This window comes from Ochotona princeps, chromosome 2, assembly GCF_030435755.1.
Source record: "Ochotona princeps isolate mOchPri1 chromosome 2, mOchPri1.hap1, whole genome shotgun sequence".
In the NCBI taxonomy this organism is placed as follows: Eukaryota; Metazoa; Chordata; class Mammalia; order Lagomorpha; family Ochotonidae; genus Ochotona; species Ochotona princeps.
This window is the reverse complement of record NC_080833.1, coordinates 26,245,639-26,266,375: the sequence shown is the minus strand read 5'-3', so window position 1 is coordinate 26,266,375 and position 20,737 is coordinate 26,245,639. Positions and strand designations below refer to the sequence as shown.

The 20,737-nt window shown below is 38.2% G+C and overlaps 1 protein-coding gene and 1 pseudogene across 7 annotated transcripts in view; both read right to left on the bottom strand.

Moving 5' to 3' along the window:
- The window catches only part of ZMYM4 (zinc finger MYM-type containing 4), a 142,458-nt gene that overhangs the window by 32,598 nt on the left and 89,123 nt on the right, over positions 1–20,737 (bottom strand). For 6 of the 7 annotated variants that reach the window (XM_036494471.2, XM_058678712.1, XM_004591594.3 and 3 more), the window contains 9 exons: positions 19,762–19,912; positions 18,268–18,408; positions 17,375–17,412; positions 16,367–16,511; positions 11,700–11,818; positions 10,545–10,716; positions 8,287–8,340; positions 7,742–7,921; positions 7,235–7,329 (listed from right to left, as the gene is read on the bottom strand). In XM_036494471.2, the coding sequence (XP_036350364.2) occupies positions 7,235–7,329; positions 7,742–7,921; positions 8,287–8,340; positions 10,545–10,716; positions 11,700–11,818; positions 16,367–16,511; positions 17,375–17,412; positions 18,268–18,408; positions 19,762–19,912 (1,095 nt within the window). The remainder of the gene's footprint in view (positions 1–7,234; positions 7,330–7,741; positions 7,922–8,286; positions 8,341–10,544; positions 10,717–11,699; positions 11,819–16,366; positions 16,512–17,374; positions 17,413–18,267; positions 18,409–19,761; positions 19,913–20,737) is intronic. The other variant, XM_058678708.1, reaches the window with a different exon arrangement.
- Positions 3,266–4,686, bottom strand: LOC105942160 (acidic leucine-rich nuclear phosphoprotein 32 family member E-like; annotated as a pseudogene).

Here is a 20,737-nt window from a genome sequence, read left to right as displayed (position 1 = left end):
AGGTGCAGAAAGAGAAACTGGGATTAAAGGTGTATTTAATGAAATAATAAAGGAAAATTTCCCTAATCTAGAGAAAGAATTGGGAAACAAGATCCAGGAGGGGCACAGAACTCCCAACAGGCTTGAATAAAAGCGATCTTCACCACAACACGTGATAATCAAGCTCTCTTCAATTGAACATAAGGGAAAGATCCTTAAATGTGCACGTGAAAATAATCGACTGACATATAAAGGAATGCCAACTAAACTCACGGGAGTTCTCTCACAGGAAACTCCACAGGCAAGAAGAGAATGGAGTGACATATTTGCTAAAAGCAAAAACTTGTCGGCCCAGGATAACATAAGCAGAAAGCTTTCTTTTGTCTTTGAAAATGAAATAAAATTCTTCCACAGTAAAGAAAAGTTCAAAGAATATGCCTCTTCCAAACCTGCCCTACAAGTGATACTTATAGAATGACAGAAGACTAAATCAATGAACAACCTATTGCTAAAATGACAGGACCAAATTACCACCCATTCATAATAAGCCTGAATGTAAATGGATTACACTTATCAAGCATCATAGATAAGTAGACTGGATTAAAAAACAAAACCCATTTATTTGTTTGCCTACAGAAGAGACATTTCACCAACAAAGATCAGCGGAAAGTATATCTCATGAATTTTGATTTTTTGTTGTTAGTTTCATCTCTTCAAAACACTTAAATTCTTCAATGACTCATAGATCATACAGCAGCATCATTTTCTTCAAGAAGGTAGCATGTTATTTAACTTCATGGCATTTTTAATTTCTTCTTTTCTTCCTTTTCTTGATTCTGGTTTGGTTTTTCTTTTAAGGGGTTGTATAGTAACTGTGTAATGGAGACTATCATATCCAGATGTGAGGATACAATGCAGTATTCATCTCTACTTCCAAAGATGGACTCCCAATGAAACTGTTAACGATATCTTGACAATAGGATGCTGGACTCTCTGCCATTGTCATGCCTGCAATAACTGACATATGACTGTATATTCAGAACTATTCTATAGTAATGATACAGGGGAATTCAGTGAGGGGGGAAGGTATTGGTGAGGTGTTAAGAGAAATCCCAGGGCCTATGGAACTATATCTTAAAATTATAATAATAAAAACAAGTAAAATTTTTAAAAATTATGATTTTTTCCATACAAAGAAATGTTATTTAAATTTTTTTAAAAATGAGCTACTGACACATGAAACAATACGGTTAATCTCAAAAACACAATGGTAGGTGAAAGAATCTGGAGTCAGTGCCTACTGCTGGATGACTCAGTTCACCTGCAACTTGAGCAAAGGTAAGCAGTGCATGAGGGAGTCAGGACTAGAAGCAGGCCACACTGCTGCTACCCTGGTGCTCCGTGCCAGCACACACAGGGGCTGGAAGACCTGGTGAACAAACTTGTCACTGATGACAAAATTAGGTTTCCACAAAAAAATTGAGTTTTGATAAAAACAGGTAAGGGCTCCATGAAGACTGCCTCTTCTATTGTTTTCCTCCACTTGCTATTTTTGAAATTGTCACCCAACAGAGTGTTACGCCTGTGACTACAAAGTAAAATCAAAGTAGTCATTGCAACAATTTAAAAAGAAACAAACAAATGGAAGAAAGGAAGGAAGGAAGGAAGGAAGGAAGGAAGGAAGGAAGGAAGGAAGGAAAGAAAGAAAGAAAGAAAGAAAGAAAGAAAGAAAGAAAGAAAGAAAGAAAGAAAGAAAGAAAGAAAGAAAGAAGGAATATAGATGTGTAGGCAGCAGTGGGAAGTATCACTATTCTCCTCAATCTGTATTGTGAAAAGCATGAAATTTGCTTACTTTACATAAGTTTTTTTTTTAAAGGCTGCCTTTAGCCTTCAGAGTTACTAACATTTAACCATTACTTTTGTTCCTTGAAGATAACATATTAAACACATACCGATACCTCAGCAGCTTGGTTTTCTCTACTGTTTTTATCAGCCTCTCTGTTTACATCATTCGGAGCATTTCCTGCTCTTACTTATATTGACTTCACTTCTACCACTCTCACCATTGTGCCCCAGCACTGCGACACCACGTGGTGTCACTGACAGCAGGACAGGAACCTGGACATAGCGGCTCTCCTGTAACACGTCTGCACTGACCTACACTGTAGACTGATGAGTGTCAGCAATCAGAGGCTCGCCGCACAAGGCCACAAGGGCACTTCATGGTCTAAGAAAATTGTTCATGATCCACCAATCCATCAGGGCAGTAGTTACATGCTAATATACATTTATGAAAGTTCATCACATTGTACATCTAGAGTTTACAAAGTTATGTCACTGTCCCTCAACAGAATTAATTAAAACATCATGCTATCATTAATGCTGGGATAAGGAAAGTCTTTCCAATGTTAAAAACATTACTACTTTGTTAGTGAAGCCCATGTGAACCTCACAATTATTATGGAAAAATGTCAACTTCAGTATCATGTCACATAAAAACAGCTAAACATAGAAATTATAAAAGACATTTAGGGGGTGAACAGCACTTGTTGCATAAAATCATGTCAATAATAATATCTGTGCCTCAGAAAAGAGTCAATTTCTTTCCCTTTGCTTGTTTGAAACTCAGGCCTGAAAAGGGAGGTGACATATAAAACTAAAGGTTTTCCCGGATATCTATCTCCACAAGTCTCCTACTTTGCGATAAAGGGAGGGGAGTGAAACAATGAAGGAAGGTGATCATAAAGAAATTGCTGAGAAGAAAAAAGAATGCACACCTAAGAAACAACAAAAGAAACGAGTGTTGGCATGTCACGATCTGCAGTCTGAATGAAGGCTCGCCTGCAGGTCTCTAGGTTTAGTCTACGCAACTTTCCAACAATAAAATCTTATCAGCCACAAGAAAACCCATGAACTACGTTATTGACTAGAACTGCCACACAACCCGTGAACACAATTACTGAGCAGAACCTTTACAATTCTGCTTCTGCTTGCTTATTCCTGTGACCCCCTCCCCCACCCAAAGAAAAGCACCCCAATCTCCTTATCCAAATACACACCATTTCCTTCAACTGGATCACCCCTAAAAAAAATAAACAACATATTCAAGCAACTACTATTATTTCATATCACAATGGGCTGTAATCTTAATTAATTTATAAATAACCTTAAAACCACATGATTGAAATGCAGCAAACTACACCTGTGCAAAAGCAATCATGTTTTAATTATGAGCTAAACATGACTAATACATTGAGCCTGAATTAGAAAACCGAATTCCATTCTCACAATGGAAACCAATGGCAAGGATTCTCTACATACAGTATGATCATTAACAGACTAGTAACTCTTATTTGGAATAAGGCAAAAATAGTAAAACCAAACTTCTATAAAAAGTTACACATTCTCTTCTGAAGGGACAGCTATTATACACAGAGAAACAGGGAAGAGGTGATCATTCCATTGCCCACCAGGAACAGCAGGGACTCTGGCCTCAGAATGATCTAGTCATCTTTCTTGCCATCATCTTCAGCATCTGGTTTCCTCTTCTCCCCTCAAAGACTTTCTTCTTCCTTATCTTCCTCTTCTCCTTCTTCAACATCGTCATTATCTTCTTCATCCTGAATCTCTTCTTTCATTAAGTCAGAGAGGCCCACTTCTTCTCCCTCTCCTACTTCTGAGCCTGCCTCATCTTCAACCTCCTCTTCCTCCTCCTCTTCCTCAAATCCCTCAGGGGGACCAGCTTTATCTTCTTCCTCATCATCTTCATCACCATCCTCGTCACTGTCCTCTTCAGAGTCCAGGGCCTCATTATCCTCCTGATCAAATCGATCCAATTATGTGATTTGCTGCAGCAGTTCAAAAACACTTCCTCTGTAATCTTTCAAGTTTGTGATCTTACAGTTAAACAAGTCCAGACTTTTCAAATTTTTAGGATTTTGCAGAGCTTCAACTGTACTGAGATCTTTGGTTTTGTTTCCACTCAAATTACGGTAGGTCAGATTTGGGCATTTCTCCACCAGAATCTCCAGGCCTCCAGAAATTAAATTGTCGCTGAGTTCCAACTTCTGAAGTTTATTTAAGCTGGGCAGCTGAGCCAAGGAACTGAGTTCCACATTAGCCGTACTCAGAAACTCCAGTTCTTTAACAGTGTCATTCGGGCCTTCAATTCCCCCATTGAAACACAGGCAATTATCAAGGACCAGCTCCATCACCTCCTCAGGGGCTGTTCACCTTCAGCCTTTCTCGGTTGACACCAGATGGGACTGACTGTGTTTCTTGGTTGAGACCAGGTGAGACTCGTGCTAGAAGCTGAAGAAAGAAAAACCGCAGAGGAGGCCTTTGGAAGCAGCGTGTGTGTGACTACAAAACATGAACCGACACTGTCTCCGCTTGTCCCTAAGTCCCCAAAGACCTGAGCTGCTACCATTCAGCTGCTAAATTCCACCTGCCTCAGGGGGCAGCAAAGAACCCCATAATCAGTCAGTCCCAGAGCCAGGGCAAAGACAATTTCCAGAGCAGAGAGCAGGTGGCCCAGAATCCTTCAGCTGCAGGTGTTCTTGCCAAAGTCCTGTAGCTATGCTTGCTAGCTCTAGGATCTAGAGAGCTCCCCTCAGCCTAACTGGGCTTGGGCTCAGCAGCCACCCACACATAGTCCCGGAAGACCAAATCTGAGTAAATCCCCTCTTCAGCCTGGGATGCTGCCATGGCTCTTTGAGCACAGCCTTTAGACCGCAAACTTCTTGGCATAAATCCTACAGAACAAAATGGAATGTGACGATGCCTATGAAGGTTTTAACAGAAAACAATCTTCAAGCTAAGATATTATATTCAGTGAAATTATTCTTTGAAACAAAGGAGAAATAAACTACCTTCAAAACAGCCAAAAACTAAGAAAATTTACCACTACCAAGCCAGCTTCACAAGAAATCCTGAATGGAATTTCTATTTTAGAGGTATACGTCATGAACACACATACAGTGCAAAATTTATTAACAGAACAGATGCAACCATACATCAATTAACAAACTGATAGGAGTTACTTATCTATCATTATTAGCACTGACTATAAATGCATTAAATTCCCAAGACAGAAGACACTGATTGGCTGAATGGTTAAGACAAAAAAACAAAAAACAAAAACTATTTGCTGACTATAAGAAATTCACTTCATAGGTAAAGACAACATAGACTAAAATCAAAATAAGCTGGAGTAGCTGTACTCGTACCAAATAAAAGATGTTAAACCAAACACTGCAAAAGAGAGAAAGAGAGAAATAGGATGTTATATACTCTGGTAAGATAACTAATTCGTTGAGATAATTCAATCATAAGCATATAAGCATTCAACATAACTCAATACATAAAGCAAATATTATCAAACTCAAAAGGAGAGATACATACCAGTATGATAATAGTACGGGATATCAACAACCCGCCGTCATCACAGGATGCTTCATTTAAACAGAAAATCCACACAGACATACCATAACTGAGTCACACTACAGAGCAAAACGACCCAACAGATATTCACAGAGCATTTACCCAAACATTTAGACAACTTATACTTCTTCTCATGAGCAATGGAACATTTTCTGGAACAGGCCATGTATTAGACCACAAACCAAGTCAAACTGAATTTTTACAGCTTGAAATCAGATCATGTATTTCCATAGACAACAAACAAAATTTTAAAAAATGAACAATAAAAGATTTACAAAGAAATGGAAATTGAATAACATGCTGCTGAATGATCAATTGATCACTAAAAAAACAGGCAAAAACAAAAATAGAACATATCAAAAGGGAAGCTAGAGCCATAAAGGCTTACACTTAAAAATCAGAAATATCTCCAATCAAGTATCTAGTTATCCGTCTTAATGAGTCAGAAAACAAGAACTAAATCACAAAGCAGAAAGGAACAAAATTGAAATTTAAAAGGAAACAGAAAAGATCAACAAAACAAAATGGTGCTTTATAGAAAAGATAAAGTGAAAATCTTTAGCCGAACAAATAGAAAAATGCAAATGAATAAAATTAGCAATGAAAAAAAGAGACATAATACCAGAGAAATATCAGAAATTTCAAAGAAATGAATGAATAACTGGATATATTTAACCTACCAAAAGTAAATCAAGAAGAGAAGTGATTTAAGCAGACTCACAAGGTACAAGACTGAAGCAGCAGTTAAATCTCCCAAGAAGCAGAAGTCCGGGGCCCGATGGCTTTAAAATTGAGTGCGATAAACCATTATAGAGGAACTAACTCCAACCTCTTTCAAACTAAGTCAAACTACTGAAAAGGATGGAACCCTGCCAAACTCGATGAAGTCGGCATCACTCTGACATTAAAACCAAAGACAAAAGAAGAGAACTACAACAAAGAGAACTACAGACTAATATGTTTTTCCAACAGAGATGCAAAAATATTCAACAAAATACTAGCAAACCAAATCCAAAACTACATCGGAAAATCACAAGTCATGATTCAAGTGTGATTTCAATGTATGCAAACCAACAAAAATCCTAAGTCACATTAATGGAAAATGAGTAATCATATGACCATCTCAACAGATACAGAGAAACCATGTGGTAAGAGTGAGCGTTCCTTTACACTGTACATGCTTAATAGATTAGTATGGCAGGAACATACCTCATAGTATACAAGAAAAACTGAAAGCGTTTCCACAAAACAAGGCAGGAATGTTTATTTTGACTATATGTACTCAATATATTATTAAAAGTTTATCAGCAGAGCAATTAGGAGGGAAAAACAAAAAATAGAAAAGGCATCTGAATTGGAAATAAGGAAATTATATTTGAATGATTTTGTACATGGAAAAACAAAAGCTCCACCAAAAATCTGTTTTTAGGAATAGATTTAATCAAAGAAACATAAGATCTCCACAGTGAAAATTACATAACACTGATGAAAGAAATCATCCAGGGTACCAGCAGGAACATCTAACAGCAGAGAGAACTCAGAAATTAAGTAACAAACTTAGCCCAAGTTTTGACAAAGGTATCAAGAATTCACATTGGGAAAAAGAGTCTTTTCAATAACTGTTACTGGACATGTGTGTGTAAAAGAATGAACTTAGCTCTGCTTCTCACCATATATGAGAATCAATTCAAGGTGGATCAAGGATCTAAGAACAGTTTTGAAACTACGAAACTGCTAGAGGAAAATAGCACAATCTAATCAACACTGGCAAATCAAAGAAAGAACATTCCACAAAAACGAAGCTGCTGCTTACTCTTCGTCTGGGCTGGGGGAAGCCGTCTCTGTGCCGTCGTCTTGTTCGGGACCGTACCTGGATTCCCGGCCCTTTATTAAGTGGGTCAAAGGACTCTATAATAACCAGCAGAAAGCACAATGTGAGGTAAACAACTCCCAGATTTTAAATGACGACTTAGATTGGGGAAAAAAGTATCATATAACCATCACTATATTCAATTATTTTGCTTGCAAAAAAAGAAAATTCCGCTTGAACATACTTTAAAAATGTAACAAAATAAAACTTCATATTCACAAAACTCTCTAATAGTTACAACAGGAAACATTTAAAAAAAAAAAAAAAAAAAAAACCCAAATCCAAATGAGTCACATACAAGAAGAGCACAGTACAAGTTAACACCCATAAAAGCAGGTACTATTTGTACCTAAGACTGTCTCTAACATAACAACTTAATAATGTCAATTCAAAGTTGTGCAAACCTTCTAAAATAAATCTCATTCAGAGCACAAGTCATGCTGCACAAACCTGATGGAAAATCTGCTTCCAGATCCTGTTCAGTTTCTCCTTTTGAGAACTGCTTCAATTCTGAATCTGCATCTGGTACAGCATTTGACTTTAAGGCATAATGATTCAGCTCCTCTTCCCAGCTATGTGGGGTAGACACAGCCTCTGACTCAAGATCACCACTGTACGTACTTCCTTGGTCTAAAATGTACAGAAGACAAATAAGCTCTCAAAATAAGTCACTTGACATACTCAGAATCCTCCCTGAATGCCTGAATAGCAAAAGCTGTGATGAATAATTACCAAGGTCCAGAGAAGGAAAAGTAACTTGGTCATCAGCCTCACGTGACTGGATTAATATTCTCTGTAGGCACCTTGAAGGATTACCTTAGTAAACAACATTTTTTTTGCGGTAGCTTTTACTATTCTCATTATTAAGAGGCACTCATCATAGACATTCGCAAAAACTGCAAACAGCAAATTCAAGAGGACTAATGCTTTACTGGCTTCCATTACAAAAAACAAGTCGTATTTCTAAGAACCAAAATATACGTACAACTACAAACCTTTTTCAAATATCTTGGTGTCTAGAAAAAGTTCCTGTTCAGAAGTTTGAGATTCTAAAGAAAAAGAAAAGAAAAGCAAAATAACAACAATTTATATTATATACAAAACAAATAGTTTCTCAAGTGAAATGACTGCTTTTTATATATAGGTCATACATACTATAGTGTTCGAAATAAAACACTTCATATGGCTAAAGAATGATTTATTAATCAAATCAGACATTTAGGTAAATGGGATAAACAAACTGCACCTGTTAATGATGGCTACAAATCTAAGTAACAGTTCTAGAACTCATAGAAAGGCAGATCTTATGATTTAACACTTCTAACTTAATTAAAACCTTTTTGATAATAACATGTAGGCAAATACACAGCTTTAATCAAAGATTAACAAATATGCTTTAAGCTGCTTTTCATCACTTAACAGATTTATTAATGCATTGAAAGCCGAACAGACTCAGGAGGTAAACAAAAATTAACAAGCAATCACAACATGGAAGTAAATGGAACACAGTTCACTTACAAAATACTTTCTTAAAAAGCTCAAAGACTGACTAAAGGGTTTTAACATTTAAATCCTTTTATTTATACAGGAAAAATGTTTCCCCTGAAAATTAAGGACAAATTGGCCAACTCTCTTGATCTGAGATTTCTCCTTATTTTCTTTCTAAACCATTTCACTTCAACTGTAAATAAAATGTCTGATAACCACTATATGTCTGTCCTAAAGCTTAGCTGTTCTTTTTAATATGTCTTTTTATTTTTTTACTTGAAAGGCAAATTTATAGAAAGACAAAAAACAGATTTTCCATCCATTGGTTCACTCTCCAAATGGCCATAATGATCAGAGCTCAGAGAGCTCTGCCAGTAGCCACAACTATCTGACTGTTTTCTGGTCTCTGCTTTCCCAAGCCATAAGAGGGAGCCAGGCTGGAAGTAGATTAGATGGGACTCAAACAAGGACCCATATGGGATATCAATGCCACAGGCAGAGGATTAGCCTGCTATGCTATTGCATCGGCCCCAGTTATTTAATTTTCAATACAAATCAATTTTAAAATTAAATTTAATTTAAAACTAATTTAACTTTTTAATTTAATTAAATACACACAGACTTTAGGGGTATTATGGTCTCACCTCTCTAGGACGATAGCACCCATTGCTTTATGTACAGAACTGGAGTGGTAACAAAGAGTCAGGTTGGACCACGGAACTCATATGATAGGAGCACACCTGACGTGTGGGTGCTGTGATGGGAGCAGGCTGGGCGGGGCCAGACTGCACATCTAACAGCATGTGCAAGGGCTGGGATTGAAGGAACTTTCCTACCAGTCTGCAGCTCCCTCTGGGGAGCACAAGAACCAGGATGGAGAAAGGACAGGACAGGCAAAGCTGCAATTACTCATCAACATTTATGTGGGCCAGGTCTGAGAACAGGCTGGGTTGGGCCAGGCCTTAGCATCTACTGGTATATACAAGAACCAAGACAGGTTGTGGACCATGCCTGGCTGGGCTAGGCTGCCAACATCCATCAGCAAGAGCTGACTCTGCTGGTGGGTCATTTCAGGCTGGGTTGAATCACTCACCAGCACACACAAGGCCCAGGGCTGGGAATGAGCCTGGTAGGAAACTCTGGGGACTACCCTGTTGGGCTGCAGCTCCCATCAGGGCTTGGGCTGACAAGGCTGGTCAAGGTAGCAGCACCCACAGATATGTGTAGTGGCTATTTTTAAGGATGGGTCAGACTGGTTGGGCTACAGCATCCGCTGGCACTTGTAAGTCAGAATGGGTGTGGGATAGGTCATGCTAGGCTGCAGTTCCTACTCTGAGTGCCAGGACCAGGGGCTGGCCACGTCAGTCTGGGCAGCAGACCTACTGGCACTTGCCAGATGTATCGCTGGAAATGTATGAGGGCTGGGTCTGGAGATGGGGAAAACTGGGCTGGGCTCCACCACACACCTCATGGGTAAGGGAGAGAGCAGGCTAAGCTGTGACACCTGCTGGGTTACATAAGAACTGGGTCTGGGGGTGAGTAAGGCTAGGCTAGGCTGTGTCACACATGGATGAGAGTGAAAATTTTATTTAAAAAAGAGAGAGAGAGCGCTTTCAGAGGTACCAAGTTTAACAGATTTACAAGGTGTGGTATTTAGATACTGTGTAACTTTCAGACACACCATGACTTTACAAATGTTAAAATTACTTATCTGACAATGTGCAAATGTGTTTCTCGTTTCTCTGCTTTTAAAGATTATACCAACCTCCCTGGGACAGAGTCTTTTCCTTCTCTTCATCTTCTGCGATCATTTCTGCCATTTCAAGGAGATCAGCTTCAAAAGGATGTGTGGGAAGTTTTTCTTTAATGTCTTCAATACTCTCGGTGACTTTGTCTTCATTATCCATTGAGGACGGAATAAGCATAGGAACGGGCATCTAAAAAAGAACAGCAAATTCAGAAAGTGTCTTATGTAATAGGCTTGGCATGTGCACTATTATTTGTAAGATGGTTTAAGTATTAAAATATTTTTTAAAATTCAAGAAATTTTCATTGTTTATGAAGAAAGTCATGCCTTTGAGTTTTATCAGACTATTAATTATATCTCCTAGAAACTCTGTGCCGCATGTTCTCTATGAGCCAGATGTTTCACTTCTGCCCCAGCTCCCTGCTAACGTGCCGGGTAAAGCAACAGCAGATGAGCCGAATGCTCAGACCATTGCATCCACACAGGAGGACTGGCTCAGCCCAGCCCAGCCCTAGCTGCTGGGCCACTGGGAAGTGAACCAAGGAAACACCATCTCTCTAACTCTGCCTTTCAAATAAAGCCAGTAGCTTCTTTTAGATCTCCCACATTGGTGCGGGGATCAGCTTTCCCTACGTTTTCAGGCACATTAGTAGAAAGCTGGAGTAGAAGTGGATCAGCCAGCAACTTCACATGCTACACCATGGAGCAAGACCCAATAAATAAACCTTAAAAAAAAATGATTCTGTGACATACCTTTAGTTTCATTTTGCTTATACTTCTTGCTTAACATTTTAACATGCTATTTCTTTTAAGAATTCAGTATGAGAAAAAATGTACTTCCAAAACAGAAGTACATTTTGCTTTAATAAAAAGTAAAAAATATTAATCAAAATATTTTTTTCCAATGTTAGAATTTAGGATTCTCCAGAACATAGTTTCTGACCTATTCTAGCACTATACGAAGTGTATTTTAAAATGTTACATCAGGTCTGTGAAAAGTAGTAATTAAAGCAAAAGCTATCAATTGTATTCTCCATATTAAATAATAACAATATGAGAACAGACGGGTAAAAGGCATGTTTTTAAAAACAGAAAAGTGTCTTCACACAGATATAAAATTTTAACATCAGAAAAGCATGCTAAATTATCCTTAACAGGAGAATGAGTACTCACTGGAACTGGAATTCCAAAAGGGACTGGAGCATACTGAGTGTAAAGATGGAGGGGTATGGGTACGAACACTGGTACAGGGACTGGCACCACAACAACCTGGGGCAGACTCGGAGTGTCTTCTAAGGAAGAAACAAACAAAACACAGAGGCTTAAGGAAGTATAATATAATTTCAATAACCAAGTGCAAACTCCAGGAACACACACTGAAAAAAGGACAAACTTTCATAAATGGTAAATGGTACAGAGAAGATTGGTTATCAATACACAAACGCTTCAAACTAAACTTCTCTCACTATTCATAAACAATGAACTCAAAAGGAGAAATAAGTATGACATTTAAGATTAATGACTAAAAGAAAAAGGAGAATTTTTTACTGACCCTCAAAGCACAGATAGCAAAAGTGAAAATGGACAAATGGGATTACACCAGGTTACCATGTTTCTAGAAAGGAAACAAAAGATAATCTACCAAAACATTTGCAAATTATCTGACAAGAGATTAATACCAAGAACATATAAGGAATTCAAACAACTGAACAATAAGACATAGATAATCAATTTTAAAAATCAAACATGGGAGTAGCTGTGTGCTTCAATAATGAAGACACTCCTTAGGCCGCCTAGACCGAGCGTCAGGTGCCTGAGCTGGAATCTGACTCCCTTCCACTCACAGGCTGCTGCTGCTGTGCATCCTGGGAAGCAGCAGCTCATGGTGTAAGTAGTTGGTTACCTGTCACCCAGACAGCAAACTCAAATTAAGTTCCTAACTCCATACATTTAGCCTGGTCAAGTAGTTTGTTTTAGGCACTTAAAAAAATTTGTTTGTTTATCTGAAATTCAGAATTACAGAGAGAAGGGGAAACAAAGAAAGTGATCTTCCATCTGTTGGCTAATTTCTTCATTTAAAAAAACATTCATTTTCTTTTTGTAAATATTTATTTTTATTGCAGAGGTAGATTTAATTTTTTTTGTAAATGGAAAGGCAGATATACAGAGAGAAGAATCTTCTGTCTGCTGGTTCACTCCCCATAAGGCCATAACAGCCAGAACTGAGCCAATCAGAAACCAGGGCCAAGAGCTGATTTCTGGGTCTTCCAAGCAGAAGCAGTGTTCCAAGGCTTTGGGCCATCCTCGACTGCTTTTCCAGGCCACAAGCAGGGAGCTGGAAGGGGAACTGCATACGGACCAGCGTCCATATGGGATCCCAGTGTGTGCAAGGCAAGGATTTAGCCACTAGGCTATTGTGCAGGGCCTGCTTCATTTCTCAAACAACTACAATATATATACATATATAAATATATAAATATATATATTATAAGTATATATATTTAAAGATTTTAAAATTTTTATTGAAAAGGGAGGCATACAGAGAGAAGAAAATACAGGGAGCTTGAAGGGAAGTGGAGCAGCTGGGATTAGAACTTACGCCCACATAGGATCTCCACACATGCAAAGCGAGGACTTCAGCCACTAGGCTACCAAGCCAGGCCCTCATTTTTAATATTTTTAATTTATTTTCCATCTATTTTTAAGTCACAGTCTCCTGTTTCTTTAAATTATTACTTTATTTGAGGAAGAGAAAAATCTGACACCTACAGGTTCGTTTCTCAAATGCCTTCAACAGGCACTAGTGTTGTGGCATTGTGGGTAAAGCTTCTACCTACTTTGCACCCATCCCACATGAGTGTCTGCTTCCTGGATGTTCCACTTCTATCCAGCTCCCTGCTGATGACTGAGTAACACAGCAGATTTCCCAAGTGTCAAGAAAGCAGTCAAAGACGCTCAATGTGCTGTGCACATGTACAAATATGGGAGACCAGGAAGAAGCTACAAGTTCCTGTGTTGGGCCTGGCCCACCCTATTGGTTGTATCCATTTGAGAAATGAGGCAGGCCCTGCACAATAGCCTAGTGGCTAAATCCTTGCCTTGTACACACTGGGATCCCATATGGATGTCGGTTCATATCTCGGCTGCTCCACTTCCCTTCCCAGGGTTAGTTGAGTTAAAAAAAAAAAAAAAAGTATGTGTGTGTGTGTGTGTTATATATATGACATGAACAAATGATCTGAATAAACATTTCTCACACAAAAAAATAATAACCAAAGAGGGTGGGATTTTGCTTTAGGACTTTGGAAGCCCAGGTGCTACATCAGAATGCCTGGTTCCAGTTCCAGGTTCTGGCTTCAAGATAAGGCAGGTCCAGAAAGTCAACCATTATCTCACAACAATCAGATATCATCTTATTCCAATTATGGTAGCCATGATCAAAAAGATAAAACAGGCAGGCTACTGTTGAAACTAGGGGAGAAAAACTTACCCAAGTCATAGGTGAGAATTTTCCAGGTCCGTTGGGGCAAAAGAAATCTAGAAACCATGGATCAATTACATATTCTTTGAGATATAACTTATACTTTTCTTTATCCAGAAGTCCTACAACTACCCTGAAAACTAAATTCATTGGAATTGGCATTTGGTGCAGTGGATAAAGCTGCCCTGCCATCAATGATGCCAGCATCACAACAGGTTCAATTCCTGCTCCACTTCCCACCAAGCTCCTTGGCAATATACCTAACGAAAGCAGTGAATGACAATCCCTGCATCCACATAGGTGATTCAAATAAAGCTCCAAGTTCCTGGCTCTCAGAACAGCAGCGAATCATACTGGCGCCCATAGGGCATGCTGGTGCTACAGGCAGAGGCTTAGCTTATGATGTTGGCCTTATGTATTTTATCTTTTTAAAGTGAATTTACTGTTGCCATTGAAACCATGTACTAACTAGCAAATTATTGAAGTAAAAGAGAGAGAGAGAGAGAAGTAACAATTACTAGTGAAGATGGAGAGAAAGGGAAACTCATACACTTCTGATAGGAAGATATATTAGCATCACCACAATGGGAAATAGTATGGAAAACAGGCTCTTCAAAACACTAGAAACAGAACTAACATATGATGCAGTACATATCCAAAGGAAAAGAAATTAGTATATAAAAGAGATATCTGCATCCCATGTTTGCTGCAGCTCTGTTCATAGTGAGTAAGATATTACAACAACCTAAGTGTCCAAGATAGATGACTGGATAAAGAAAAAGAAATGGAATATAGGAGGGTATTTCAGGAGGTCTGTAGAAAATGGAATTACAAGTTGTTTATTTTGGTGCAAAAAGATATTGAAATGCATAATTTTTTCTAATATCAATTTGTATAAACTTTCATTTTTTTTAAGATTGATTTTTTTAAGGCCCAGCACAGTAGCCTAGTGGCTAAAGTCCTCGTCTTGCATGCGCCAGGATCCCACATGGGTGCTGGTTCTAATTCCCGATAGCCCCACTTCCCATCCAGCTCCCTGCCTGTGGCCTGGGAAAGCAGTCAAGGACGGCCCAAAGCCTTGGGACCCAGCACCCGCATGAGACCCAGAAGACGCTCGCAGCTCCTGGCTTCGGATCTGCTCAGCTCCTGCCACTGTGGCCACTTGGGAAGTGAATCAACGGATGAATGATTTTCCTCTCTATATATCTGATTTTCCAATAAAAATGAATAAATCTTAAAAAAAAAAAGAAACAGAAATTGTCCTATAGGATTTATGCAAATATTAAAATATTTATTCAAGAAAATGAATGCACTGGGCCCGGCGGCGTGCCTAGGAGGCTAAAGTCCTCGCCTTGAAAGCACCGGGATCCCACATGGGCGCCAGTTCTAATCCCAGCAGCTCCACTTCCCATCCAGCTCCCTGCTTGTGGCCTGGGAAAGCAGTCAAGCACGGCCCAAAGCCTTGGGACCCTGCACCTGCGTGGGAAGCCTGGAGGAAGTTCTTGGCTCCTGGCTCCTGCCTCTGGATTGGCACAGCACTGGTTGCTGCGCTCACTTGGGGAGTGAATCATCGGATGGAAGATCTTCCTCTCTATCTCTCTTCCTCTCTGTATATCTGACTTCTCAATAAAAATAAATAAATCTTAAAAAAAAAAAAGAATCAAAATCTGCACCATCGCCCAAATTCAGCTGTGCTCAAAAGGCCAAGAAGAATGGGGTTTTCTCGCAATCATGCATTACTGCATTTCCTCAGAAGGAACAGGCATTTCTCATCCCTTCCAAATGAAAGCTGAAAAGGTAAAATTCCTGGTGACTGTGAACAAGAACGAGGGTGTTTCTGAACAAGCTCCCACCCACACGATAGGGGCTCAACACAAGGAGAAACTGCAAGAATGTAAGAGTCCGATTAGCACCCTCATTCCAGCTCACTTGCAGGGCAAAAGAGACAAACCAAAAAGACCAGAGGCTGCCACCCCAACAACAGCCCACAGAAGCAGTCCAGAGCTCTCTGAAGCTCTCCTAAAGGGATGTGACTTATATGAACAGGATCGTGAAGCAGTTCACAGCAAACACACTACAAAAATTCAGCATCTCCAAATTAAAAGCCTACTTAATGCTAAAGCTTATGCTTATTCTATATCAGAGTCACTAATGAGCAGAATTGTGGGATATGTACACTGTGTGGTTATCAATTAGCTTCTCCTTTTGACCTAACTTATGAGGCTGCAAATGAAAAAATATGTAACTTACATGGAAAGGCAATATATATATGTAACTAAACAATACCTAGGAAATGGTGGATACTCAATGTATTCCACATTACCTTCACCTAAAAAGAATAAAATAAAGCCAAGAATACCTGTCTGGCATTCTTTGTTTTGGGTATGTGGCTTACAAGAGGTTGCTTTAGTCTGTGTGATGGGTTTGCACAACAAAGCTTTGTTCTTCAAAAGCCTTGGAGGTTGGGAGGGTGGCAGCTTCAGAGCATCTGTCTGTGTACTTGCCTAGCAACAAAAAACAAATCAGAAGCCAAAGGGGTTTTTAATGTCTCATTAGTTATAAGATTTGTAATAACTATAAGAAATAAACTTTGAAATTACATGGAAGACATTATATATATATGTACATATATATATAAAATCAACAAATGTGTGAAAAATATATTTCTGAAATGGCAATAGTAGTCAAGGAGTATATTAACAACTGTAAATTGAATTCTATTGCATTTAATTTCCATTTCTTTTAACAAAGAAAAATGGTATTTGTATTGTAACACATTATTGACTAATAAATAACAAGGTTGGCTGAGTTTAAAATGAGAACCATTACTTCTTGCTTGAGTCAAGTCTAGGAGCACTGACCATCAACAAAATAAGGAATAACAGAATCACATATGATTATTTAAATAATACAATCAAAGATGGTGCAGAAGTTATCCTAGTGACCTGGAAACACTCTAGAAATGCCACTGTTTCAGTCCTAATTTCTAACTTGCATTTTCTTCTTTTCAGAGATAATTACAAAATTGTTACTGAGTAAAATAAAAGAAAAAGTTACTTAATTGAATCTACACTGGGAGAAGTAAATATTTATAATCTGAGTATATTACAAATTATTTAAAATCTCTAAAATATAAAATTTTCTGAATTCTGAACAATTCAACATAATTTTCAAATCATTTTCAATAAGTACATAAAAATAGTAAACATTCAAATACAAAATACCTAATTAATCAGAAAATATTCTTAAACAAAGATTAAGTTTAATGAATTTTTTTAAATAATAAAGAATAAAGTAAATCAGCTCAGATCTTAACATTGCACAGAAATGGAAAGTTAACAATACCATTAAAAATTATCACACTTACATCCCCAATGATTTTTGCTGTTACTGTTGGAACTGCACCTGTATGAAAATTAAAACATAATTTTAGGATGTTTTCCAATTATTAAAAAACAATACTCCATTCGGAACAATATGTGTTGATTCAGTAAAAGAGACAAGCAGTTCTCAAGAAAAACTGATGTGGGAATTGCGGGAACACTATTGAACACTCTACTACAGCAGAATACAGCGAGTCACAACTGCTCATAAGAATATCTCACAGTGCTGAAATGAACCCCTTTAAGTATAGACAGTACCCAGACGCTTGTCTGTCCTGCTTAGTCCAAGTTGTCCTTGTCTATCTTTTATGAAAAAGAGCTCAATGATGAGGAAGTGATCCAGCTAGCCTAACAAGTTCTAATCACTGGTTTAAGGAGTCATTTGCATCTTCACCAGTAAAAACCATGATGGACAGAAGTGTCCAGGCATAATTTCTGTAAGGGAATTTTAGGACTGTGCAAAATGTAATCGCCACCTTCACATAAACCCACAACAACTAGAGCACATCATGCCATCATAACTTCCCTAAAGCGGACAGCATCACAGACCAGTTACAGGGAAATTCTTACAAACACTGACCAACCAGGAACTTGGACATGAGCTTATCAAGCATCTTTCACTTCCAATTTCAATTGATAAAAACTTTCCCCCTTAACTCTTCAGGAAACCTGGAATTAAGAACAGCTGCCCACTCCCTGCTCTGCGGTTTGCAATAAACACCTGCCTTCTTCCATCCCTCACCCCAATGTCAGAGACTGGCTTCCTCTGTATTGGACAAAGGACCCAGTTGGGATATTGTTTGGCAACAGTGGGAAAAAGGAAGAAAACCAAAATGATATTCAATTCAGAAACACTTAGTAAATATTCAAGCCATACCTTGTAAGACACTGTTAGAATTCACTGTGGGCTGAGCAGCAGGTGCACTTGCCAACGATACCACATTTGCTATAACTGGAGTAGAGTCTTTTCTCAAAGACGGGGGCCCTGATGAAGCAGCTTGAACCATGGATATACCTGCTGATTAAAATAAACAAAGAATGAAATGCTCATAGAAACTAACATTTCAAAAAAAGGTTAAAAAGGACTTTTGAGGTTTTAATAACTGCTGTTAGAGCAGAGTTACTTCAGGATTAACTAGAGTTTGATTCCCTATTTTTTAATCAGTGGATTAGTGAAGCTTAAAAGTTTTTCATGTAATTTATACTTACATAAAAACTCAACAGTCTCATTAACAAAACCAATAACAATCCCCACAGCACAATTTCAATGAATTTCACATGATAGAGTAAATCAACATTAAAGACTAACCTGTTTCTTAAATTTCATCTTCCCATGAAGAGACTGTACATGGTTTTTGGGGTAGAATATATAAAAAGACACAATACATGTATTTTATTTATTTTTATTGAAAAGTCAGATATACAGAGAATAGGAGACAGAGAGGAAGATCTTACATTCGCTGGTTCACTCCCCAAGTCACTGCAACGGCTGGAGCTGAGCTGATCCGAAGCCAGGAGCCAGGAGCTTCCTCCAGGTCTCCCATGTAGGTGTGCTGAGTCCCAAGGCTTTGGACCGTCCTCGACTGCTTTCCCAGGCCACAAGCAGGGAGCTGGATGGGAAGTGGGGCTATTGGGAACTAGAACTGGCGCCCATGAGATCCTTGTGCGTGCAAGGTGAGGACTTTAGCCAAATAAGCTACCACACAAGGACATGATATATGTATTTTAAACACCATGCGATTTAGAGTTTACAACCTTGGTTCATGGTTTCAAATCCCTTTTTAAGAAAGTGAACGTGAATATATTCTATTTTAAAACAGCTTTGGGGCAAAGCAGTGGTATAGCAAGCCTTCAGCACTGGAATCCGTTAGGGGTACCATCCCATAGGAATCCCATATGGGTTCAAGAAACAGTTCTTCCACTTTCTGATTCAACTCCCTGCTTATGGCTTGGGAAAGCAGGAGAGAATGACTCATGTCCTTGGACCACTGTACTCATGTGGGAGACCAGGAAGATGCCCTTGGCTCCTGGCTTCCAATCAGCTCAGCTCAGGCCATTTGGAGAAGAAACCAGAAGATGGAAGATCCCTATCTCTGTCTCTCCCTTTCTCTCTCCCTCCCTTTGTAATTCTTTCCAGTAAATTGTAGTTATCATCTTTTCCCAAAACTTAAATATCTATAATGTCTGTCTACTTTAATTAGCTCAAGAAAGCTTTAAGGTGTTCAACTAAAAAGAATCTGACAATGCATTTGAATAAAATGAAATTGATGTTTCATGAAACTAACAAGAATTTATAGTTTCTAATTTGTAGAACAATAGTAGTCCCCAGCTTTGACTGAAGACTATGCTGCTTACTTAATCTCCATTTTACCTGCACTGTTTTGGGAAGGCGGGTCACATACACTTTGCTGGTGACAGAACATCAAAATACACAGTAGATTACAAAAATGTTTTATTTCCCCTCTCCATTTCAAGGACTCACTGAGTTTACCCTGTCTTTTACAACCATCGCACTTGGCCATCTGAAAAAGAAGACAGTTAAGAAAGTAAGGAATAAATTACCTATAGTTGAACAGAATAAAAACAGGACACACATAACAGAAATTAACTTACAATTTAGACCATAAAATTCAAGGTTGACTGTCCACAAAGGTAAATATCTATTTTATAAAGATGTTATAATCAACAACAATTTTAAAAACACATTACATAATAATCAGTAGTTAGAAAAAACAAACTTCTAACAATCTCCCTCAGATATCAGGAGATAAATTCATTATAATCAAACGGTCACAATTTGAAAGTATCTCTTGTACAGGATATTATAAATAAAAAGAATCACTTTCACAATATTGGCATTTTCTAACTGCAATTATTAAACACATAAACATTCAATACTTATAACTTATAAAGTACTAAATTAATTCTTACATAATGGAAAAAGATATACCAGGCAAATGGAAACCAAAAATAAGTAGGAATAGCTATAGAAGTAACACAGAAAACAGACTTCAAATCAAAAACTATAAGAGACAAAAAGTTCAAATCAACAAGAAGACATAACAGTTATAAATTTATGGACAGCATAAATTTAAAGCCATGGTGTGCAACCAACAAGACTACCGAGACATATACAGAAAATACAATTAGACCTAAAGAAAGCAAAAGTCTTCAATAGACCAACAGTTAGTGATTTCAACACCCGTCTCTCTTACCAATGGATTGCCTAGACAAAAACTCCATAAAGATACCTAAGTGTTCAAACTCTATAAAGCAGACATTTACAAGATATTTCATCCAACAGCTACATAATACACACTTTTCTCATCAGCAAATGCAATATTTTC